Raw genomic sequence first — 10,053 nt, forward strand, 5'->3', positions numbered from 1 at the left:
CCCCCCAGCAGCAGAAGAGGAAAGGACAGGAGGATTCAAATTTTGTTTGTATGCATGTAATTCCAATCAACATAGAAGCACTATAAAAGGTCACAACAAAACAAATTTAAACTAACCAGATCAGAGACACACAATTATAGGATAAACATCCAAGAAATGCTAGGGGCAAGACATCTTAAACAACTAATTGCTTCCTTAATCTATTTCGTAAAAGCAAAAATGCCTTTTTACGTTGTTGTTTGAGAAAGCCAATTTAATTGTTTGCAATTTCTCTGCATAAAATGGGTTGAAGGGGATCAATTACCTACATGAATGATTTAATCTACTGCAACTGACCAAGTCACTTCCCTCAAAACCAAACCAAAGCAAAAAATCAAGGATACAGAGTTTAATATTTGAGCAGTTACATTAGTTTTTCACATGCAATGAATGTTTCACAATTATGAAGTTCTACAAATAAAGGAAAAATGATTCTTTAAATAGTCCTACAAAAGCTGCCATGTGATGTCCAAGAGCACCAAAAATTTGTCATTCTTCCCTCTTTGGGTTTGTTTGGGTTTTATCCCATAGTACAGAATGAGAGGTTAAATGGAAATCTGTAACCTTTCAGAATCAGGAGGATCAAAACCATCTCTGATTTTGAAACAAGTTACATCTCATATATTTTGTCCTATATTTTCTACATTGCTACAAAAGACCAATATGTAGAAGACCATCTGAGGAGGAATTAGGCATTGCGGGAGTGAAAGGGTTAACAAGATTGAAGTACTGAGGGTCCGGGTCATGTCCGAAAGTGCGTCTGGAACACTTTTGTTGTGGGGGAAGGAACTGCAGGGTTGCAGGGAGATAGCCAATCGTATTAGCTGAAGGGATGCATGGGGGGCGCGTGGACAAGACAGGTAGACCAATAAGAGTTCTCTCAGGAGCGCGTGTATAAACAATTAGAAAGTATATAGGCCATGGAATATTTTCAATAAAGGGTCTTCGATTTACCCCTCTATCGGAGTCCGTGCATCAATCCGCTACAACCATCTGACTTGAGTTTGTCCTGATGAAGTTAAGCTATTATTCTTGATAGGAAACATTTAGTTGCTGTTCCAGCAGTCTTTTTGTCAACATTCTTCCCCCGACCCTTAAATCGTATTCACACTAAAAGTTGACACAAGTTTGTAAAACCTTGTTTTCGTGACAAGATCTTTCCGACGTTGCCTCCAACCTGAGGTGCAGGAGCATGGAATTAAAGCAGCATACTCTTCAAAGAGACTAACTGGTTGTCGTGGTTTATCCCCAGCCAGCAGCTAAGCACCATGCAGCTGCTCGCTCACTCCCCCCCAGTGGGATGGGGGAGAGAATCAGAAGAGCAAAAGTAAGAAAACTTGAGGGTTGAGATAAAAACAGTTTAATAGGGAAAGCAAAAGCTGCGCACGCAAGCAAAGCAAAGCAAGGAATTCATTCACTACTTCCCAGGGGCAGGCAGGTGTTCAGCCATCTCCAGGAAAGCAGGGCTCCATCACGCGTAATGGTTACTTGAGAAGTCAAACGCCATCACTCCAAATGTCCCCCTTCCTTCTTCTTCCCCAGCTTTATATACTGAGCATGACGTCATGTGGTATGGAATAGCCCTTTGGTCAGTTTGGATCAACTATCCTGGCTGTGTCCCCTCCCAGCTTCTTCTGCACCTGGCAGAGCATGGGAAGCTGAAAAGTCCTTGACTAGTACAGCAACAACTAAAACATCTCTGTATGATCAACACTGTTTTCAGCACAAATCCAAAACATAGCCCCATACCAGCCACTATAAAGAAAATTAACTCTATCTCAGCTGAAACCAGGACAGTCTGCTACTGTATAGTTCAGATAGCATAGTGTATGTTTTAACTGTTGAATTGAATTAATTTTTGTCATCTCTGCCCCCATTCCAGGTGCAGGACAGGTTTCATTTGGACCTGTCTGATGAAGAAGCTGTCCATTATATGCAGAGTCTAATTGATGAAAGTGTCCATGCCCACTTTGCAGCTGTGGTGGAGCAGATACACAAGTTTGCACAGGTGAGATATCTCTCGGTTGGTGATCTCTGTAAAAGCTGAGTAATGTGAGAGGTTGCGAGTGGTAGGTTCAAGATTTAACTTCATTGTTTATGATGTTTTAGTTCATTTTCCAACAAGTTAAAAGTGTGTTCTTGCTGCCAGGACTGGCTTTTAGTGGTCCTAGAAAATTCTTTAAAGCACCTTAGCAAACATATTAAGTGGGATGTAACTGGTTGTATTACCAAGGGTAAGAACTGCAAATTGGAAAGCTGGAGTTCTGAGTGAGGGATCCAGAATTTCCTTAGCTTTCATTCCCAAAGTAAAGGAATGAGAATAAACTTCCTTTCTTTCCTAACTTTGCTAGACTTCCTGAACTGTGCATTCCAGCTAGTTATTTTGATCATTAACAGATGCAGCAGCCTGCACAGCAGGGTGCACAGAAGGGGCCAGGAACTCTGCTCATAACAGCATCCACATCCTCTGCAGTGTTGACAGTGTACCGCAGAACATGGTCCTCAGCAGCTACGTTAGCAGCTATCCCCTATGTCAGAGGCCTCAACACAGATGGAGTTCCCAAGGGAGAATGCAGTTTTTCAGATTTGGGGCTGTAGGGGGTGGCTGAGACCTCTTTCTGGGGCAGTGGGAATTGGGCTCCTTGCTTGCAGGAACTGTGCAGTGGTGGCATGTCTACATCACCAAGTAAAGGAGCTGTGGGAGTAGGTCAGCAAACTGCACAGTATCAGGGCTGACAAGAAAGAGATTGACCAGATCTTCCCCAAGACCTTGGAGATAGAAGAGCCTGAACCTCTAGCTGCATTGAAGGAGGAGCAAGAATATGTTGTGCTCATCAAGTTAGGAAATAGAGACTCCCAGGATGGTGACGGCTGGAACCTTGAGACTTCTGGTATTAGGAGGGATGGCTTCTGCTCTACCTGCAGATCTGCACCTGCAGAATAGATTCAAGGTGATTGGGAGTAGCCAGCATGAATTTACAAAAGGGAAATCATGCCTGACCAGCCTGATAGCCGCCGAAGATAAAATGGCTAGCTCAGTGGACTGGGTGAGAGCTGTAGGTATTCTTTATCTTGACTTTTGCAAGGCTTTGATACTGTCTTCCATAATATCTTCATAAACAAAGCGGAGCAATATAGACTAGAGAAATGGACACTGACGTGGATTGGAAACTGGCCGGTGTGCTGGAATTAGAAGGTTGTGATCAGTGGCACAAACTCCATCTGGAGGGCAGTCACTAGTGGTGTACTCCAAGGGTTGATACTGAGGTCAAATTGTTTAACATCTTCATTAATGGCCTGGATGATGGGATGAACTGCACCCTCTGAAAGTTTGCAGACAATACAAAACTGGGAGGAGTAGCAGACACACTGGAAGCGTGTGCTGCCATTCACAGGGACCTTGACAGGCTGGAGAAATGACCGCACAGGAACCTCATGAAGTTCACCAAAGGGAAATGCCAAGTACTGCACCTGGTGTGGACTAACCCCATGCGCAAGCATGGGCAAGGGGGGCAGGTGATGAGGTGGGAAGCAGCTTTTCAGAGAAAGCCCTGAAGTGGTGGACAAGTTGCACATGATGCAGCAATGTGATCTTGTGGCAAAGAAGGGCCACCAGCTTCGTTGACCACATTAGTTAGTGTTGCTGGCAGGTAGAGGGAGGTGATCTTTCCCCTCTACCCAGTGCTATGTGAGATGCATCTGGAGTGCCATGCCCCTTTTGGGCTCCCCAGTACAGGAGAGACATGGACGTGCTGGAGCAAGTCAAGCAAAGGGCCATGGAGATGATCAAGCGCTTGGAGCATCTGTCATACGAGAAGAGGGTGAGAGAGCTGGGACTGTTCAGCCTGGAGAAGAGAAGACTCAGGGGGATCTTATCAATGCATATAAATACCTGATGGAAGGGAGTAAAGAAGATGGAGTCAGACTCTTTTCAGTGGTGCCCAGTGATAGGACAAGAGACAATGGGCACAAAGTGAAAGACAGGAAACTTCATCTAAACATAAAGAACTTTATTTTACTGTGAGGGTAATCAAACACTGGGACAGGTTTCCCAGAGAGGTGGCGGAGTCTCCATCTGTGGAGATACTTAAAATCCAATAGCACAATGTTCTGAGCAACCTGTTGTGTTTGATCCTGCTTGAGCAGGGGGGTTGGACTAAATGATCTCCAGAGGTCCCATCCACCCTCATGCATTATTTGATTCTTGCTAATGGTGTGGGGTGGCAATAGATTATTGTCTCCACTATTTTTATTATTAAAATTTACCCTTGCTCTAGTGTGGAGAATGAAATGTTTAACCACACATGTGCTGTCTTACTACAAGCCACAGTAAGACAATAAAATGTTTAATTCTCATGTTGAATAAAACTGTATTCACAAAAGCATTTCTTCTTTGAATTTAGTGTTTTTTCCTTAAAGCCACCTGACATTTAGTTTGTGTTTATCAGGGATTTAAGATATTACACTGTTTGCCTTAAGTATTAGACTCACGACAAGAAATTGAATTGAAAGGAAAAATGAAACTGATCTGAAAAGCCAGTCATTATCCCAGCTTTTTTTATTGATTCTTTCTTCAAAAGACTGATCAAATTCTGCTAGAAACTGAGGAGAACTATTTTTATGGCTATCCATTTTGCTAAAGGTCTTCCAACTAATCTGTTGTTTTCTGCAAACTTAATTTTTATTTTGAAAAATCACACTACAGTGCAGGTTAAGAAGCAAAAATGTCATTTCCATCTGCATATATATTTAATAAAGGTGATCTTTTACGTGATGTGGGAAAAAGGAGTGTAATTATATGAAAATGTTGCAAAATTTGTTGTCATTCATTATGGATTACTTTGATCATAGGATGGAGGATGGTAATTTCATTAGACAGTGAAAAATGCCTAGCATCTACCTTGGGGTTCAAAAGAAAAATTTAAAAAGCCATTACAAAGATTCAAGATTAAAATTTTAATTGCCTCCAATATATGTGTAGACCTTTCTTTTAATCACATACTGACAGTCACTTTTTTTAAGACATGTCTTTTTACTTCATTGGTTTTAGGTGACTGCCAGACTCTCCCAGATAATTGTTATTGCATTTGTGAAGCTGTATTAATCAGAGTTTACAGGTTTGATTTAGGTGACCTTTTCTTTTTCCATTCAGGCTTGGTTTTGCTTGACCTTTCTTCAGCACTTACAACTGCTTTTAAAATCACAGGACAGATTTGTTCAGAATATTTAAAAGTACACAAGAATTTGAACCCCAGGCTTCTAGCTCCCAGGAATGGTGTTCTAAGCAACAGGCTGATACATACAGCAGCAGGCACCAATTGCATCTTTCATTCATATTTTGGGAGTTAAAAAGCAAGCCCCACAGTGTGTATTGCACTTTGGATACCAAATGAGCAGATGTGACAGCCACTAATGCAAGCCTGATCCAGTTGTCTCATTTTGGGGTTTTTACCTCTCCAGCTGGCTGATGCTGGGTTCCAGCATGGAGACTTTTGGGCTGTTTTTCCTGAGGCCCTGAGCTCTCCTCATGTGCTGCTGCAGAGTTTGCTACCTATGTGCTTTTAGCTTTCCTTTCTACTTTTGGGATCGAGTGCCTAAAATGAAAACAATCGTGTTGCTTTGTAAGTGTTTAAGGCGTCTCTTGGCTCTATGTGATATAGGATTCTTCTGCTAGTTTTGGAGTTGAGATCATTGCCTTCATTCATGTTCTGTAAATAATTACACTTGCAGGCTTCCCCCTGCAAGAATACTGGATGCTTATAAGTTTGAGGAGGATACAAAAAGAATAGTCACAAATTAACCAGCAGTTGACAAGTCTTAAGAATCTGAGCTCTATTTATATTTTTTTAAAAAAAAACTTATAAAAAAATCCCTCAAAATAAAATGTAATTAATGTCTATTGTCTTTATATTACAAGTGAGATAGGACACTTTTTAGTGATATTTAGTACTTCATTAGTCAAAATCATTATCTTTCCTCTTTGTCTGAGGCGGTCTTAAGAATTTGCTGCTGGAGTCTTCACGGAGTCTGTAAATCGTTGAACAAATGAACAATTAATGCATCATTGAATTTACTGTAAAGACATCATCTTACACAATAGCCAAGTGAAGCTTTCAATTTGTTCATGTATAATGCTGCACTGAATTTCCAATGGCCTTGCTCTTAACAGTAATATAAGTTGTCAAAACAAAAAAACAAAACAAAACAAAAAAAACTAAAAAAGCCAAAACCACTACACAGGTATTATGACACATACTTAAACAGCAGATTTTGGCCTAATGCCACACAGTTTTTCATTTGAAATGCCCTTCAGCATGTTTTCTTGTTTATCAATAGATATTTATTCTTTTACTGCCTCCAAAATAGGCCTACGAGGAATCTGTGCTGTCTACTGCAGCAGTTAAGAGTTTTTTAATAAGGTTGGTTATTATAATAACTGTTGTGTATCAGCATTCTATATGTCACTCTGTAGTAAGTAAAGCTCTTGAATAAAGCAATCTAGATATTTTGGCATCAGCTTGGTATTGTTCTTTTGTAACAATACTGTAAATTGAGTTCAGTTCAAAGCTGTGTTATGAAGCCTTTAGTTTAGTTTCTAATGCATCTCTAATCTATTATTTTATCAGATATTTTACAGACCTTTTTATGTAGTACTTGTCTCCTTAATGGTTATCAAAACCTGTTGTCTCAAAAGTAAATAAATGTAACATTTAGAATAAATTAATGGTGTTGTACAATAGTGCTCAAGAGGAGAAAAAGTGCATACTAATTTCAGTTGATACTAATGAAGACTGGATAGCCATTTCTCCCTGGAGAGTAATTTTCATTTTAGCAGCATTATTTATTTCTGTAGAGGAAGGAAACAATCTCCAGTTGAAATGACTAATTTCACATTTTATTTCCCTTGTAAATTTACAAGTCAAGTCAGTTGCATTCAGGACTCATGTTAAGCAGTGATTACAAAAGTGAAAGCTTGGGGGATGAGGGGTGTCCCACTGTCTCATCCCACTCGGTGGGTTGCGAGATGGGTGAATCTTTTCGATTCCCCGAGGCTTTGTGTACCGACAAAAGCCGATCTCTGCTTGACAGAGCCGTGTGGTCGGTAGAGTCACAACAATGACTCAGAGGAACAGTCTGGCCAGCAACTTTATGAACTGGCGAATTCCACAAACGGACAAACTTAACGAACTGGCGAGCTCAACGAACGAACAGAGGCGATTTGGCAATGGAGCTATTTTCCGGGCAACCCGTCACAATTTATCCCAAACTTGCATATATTGGAAGAGCAGAGGAAGAGAGAAGGGAGAAACGGAAAGGAGAAGAGAGGAGGAAAGAGAAAGAGAAAGTATCACCACAAGGCTTCTGTTTTCCTCCTATTTAATGCAAGAATAAAATAGGGAACATCTACCAGCAGGATTGTGTAGATTGGATGAAAACATTTGTCAAGGGGCAGATAGAGTTGGTTTCTATGCCGTTTGTTCTCCTGAAGGGTTGTGAAAATTGCCTGCCTTTAGGCATTTCACCATGTTTTTAAACACAGAGTACAATTTACACATAACTTTTGTGCTATGTGCTTTTTGTTTTCTTTTAGTATCGGAGAAAATGAGCCTTTTGCCTGCCTGTGGTGGAAACAAGCAAATGCTCAAGAAAGAGACTTTTTCAAGCCCTTGTGGACTTCACCAAACAGTTTTGGAAGGCAAGAGCTGCAGGTTTGGTAGCATGGAGAACTGAGAGCTCAGGAGGTAGAGAAGCTTTTTGAGTCTCCATTCACTGAAGGTTTAAAACCAACCATTTTTTAAAGGAAAATGGTTGTTTATACCGTCTTTGGGGCTCAGATGCTATGGCATTTCTTTCCAACGAAAACATTTGAGCCTCAAAGGTTGAAGTAAGCAACTTCCTCTCAAGCCAAAGATAACTGGAAGAGGCTGGATTTGATGGTAAATTCTTGTACCTGTTAATATATTTTCTTATTTAAAAATAGAAATCATTGCTGTACCGAACACGAGTATGTACAAAGTTACAGCAGTGAGGCTACAGTTCCTCGGTGCAGAAAAAACACAAAAGTATGGCAATCTCCTCTCTTCCCTTCCCACCAACTTTGTTCCTTGAGTAAGTTTTAAATGTAATTTGTATGATCCTTTATTTCCCACCTTGGGCAATGTTATCGTTTAGAAAGGACAATAATTTCTTCCCTGCTTACAAAAATGTTTTTAAGTGCTGATAAGTTAGCCAGCTGTAGGCAGCCAATTAAATCATCACTAACAGGCTCAGCAACCGGAATGCACAGTAAGCGGTTGAGTATTTCACACTTAGACTCTGAATGTTTTCTGTACAGTGATTATGTATTCTTGACTCTAATAAACTCTTTGTTGTTGCAGTCTTGAGGTGTTCTGTTTTGTCTTTTTAATCTTACCTGCTGAGACATGGCATACTAGAATATTATGTTCATAACTCTTGGCTTTTTGCAAGGATTTTCACTTCTCAGTTTGCTTGATGCAGGAATAAGGCCACTCATAAAATGACTTTTGTGCCACATGTTGAGTTCATAATGAATCTGTTTTGAATGATCAACAATGTAATTAGCTCTTCATAAATGTGTGGATCTCTTCAAAGGGTGCTCTTACACTACTGTATTTTTTTAATAATAATTTAAGTCAGGAAGAAATCCCTCCCAATTATAAAGATAAGAAGGACTGATTTGAATCTGAATGACTGATATTTGTGAGTCAGTCTTGCTTTGTGCTGCTTTTGCTAGCAAACACCAGAAGAGCTTTGATGGAGGAAAATCCACTAGGGCTGTGATGGGCCCTTAGTTGTTTCAGCATATTACCTAAATTTGCTAGTTAAGCACAACATTGGTTCAGCCCCTTTTTCCCCGTATGTGTGACTTAGAGGAACTGTATTACCCTAGTTACTTAGTGCTTGTGTTAGCTGGCAAAACACAATGCCACAGAGGAGCCACAATAGTACCTCTTCTCTTTAGTTGACTCTTCTTTGGAGAAGTAGTAATTATCATTTTCTTGTGGTTTTTTTTGTCTTGCTTCATCTGGCAAAAATACGTATTTCTCTACTGCCTCCATTTCCCATGAACTCATTCTCCATACAGTACTTTGTGTTATCTTATAAGGGTATTTTTGAAAGCATGGAATTTTCAGACATTCAAAGAAAATTCTACCAAAAAAATTGTCTTTTAAAATTTGTTTTGAAGGGGCATTCTATGTACTCACACAACTTGTTGATTTGTATGATGTGGCCACACTTCATTTGGCTGAGTTCTTGACTCCCGATCTCCAGCCCTTTCCACTGTATATGTTCTAGGACTTTCCCTCCAGTTCTTTTGAAGAAAACTCTTCTTTTGAAGAAGACTTCCTCTTCCCCTTGCCCAAGACTACTTATGAAGAATATGGGCATGAGCTGCTCTGCACCAGTTGACCAGACAAGCCAAGGATGACTCCTTGTTAAAACCCAAAAGACATCATCAACCCTATCCTACAGCACATTCCACTTTGCAAAGAGGTTTATAAAGTGTTAAATGTAACTTTTATAAACACATTAGGAATGAATGCATGGTTGTTCACTATGTCTTGTGGTTTAAAATGAATATAATAACCTGTTCATATGCTGGACTATGCAACAGTCTATTAAAACTATACACTAAATCAGTTATAAATGTTAGCATGTGCACCGAAATGGAATCTGAGTGTGATATGTAAGGCTTAGGAAGACCCTGACTTCACTGTAAATCACTGACCACTTCATAAATGGAGAACCTCAGGCACAGAAAAGGAAAAGCTTGCCTGAGTCAGTGGAACATAATCTAACCAGTGTGCTCATCTGTGTTTCTGCTTGTTGAGTGACCTTGCATATTTTTTCAGTGTATTTTCCAAAGAATTTTGTAGATGCGTACCAGCTGAGTGCTGACAAACTGTCTGGATGTGTTTCTGATTGAACTAGTGACTGTTTTTGGGATGATCTACATATTCTGTTCCCAGCTCCTATGAACCCTTACAGCAT

The 10,053-nt window shown here is 40.1% G+C and overlaps 1 protein-coding gene across 1 annotated transcript in view; it reads left to right on the forward strand.

The window, feature by feature from the left end:
• The window catches only part of PIK3C3 (phosphatidylinositol 3-kinase catalytic subunit type 3), a 109,108-nt gene extending 100,687 nt beyond the window's left edge, over nucleotides 1–8,421 (forward strand). Inside the window, 2 exon segments of the mRNA XM_075488766.1 lie at nucleotides 1,922–2,047; nucleotides 7,631–8,421. Coding sequence (XP_075344881.1) covers nucleotides 1,922–2,047; nucleotides 7,631–7,645 — 141 coding nt within the window. The 3' untranslated portion in view covers nucleotides 7,646–8,421.
• Nucleotides 8,422–10,053: the final 1,632 nt, after the last annotated feature.

The sequence above is a fragment of the Mycteria americana genome (genome assembly GCF_035582795.1).
Source record: "Mycteria americana isolate JAX WOST 10 ecotype Jacksonville Zoo and Gardens chromosome Z unlocalized genomic scaffold, USCA_MyAme_1.0 Scaffold_18, whole genome shotgun sequence".
Lineage (NCBI taxonomy): Eukaryota > Metazoa > Chordata > Aves > Ciconiiformes > Ciconiidae > Mycteria > Mycteria americana.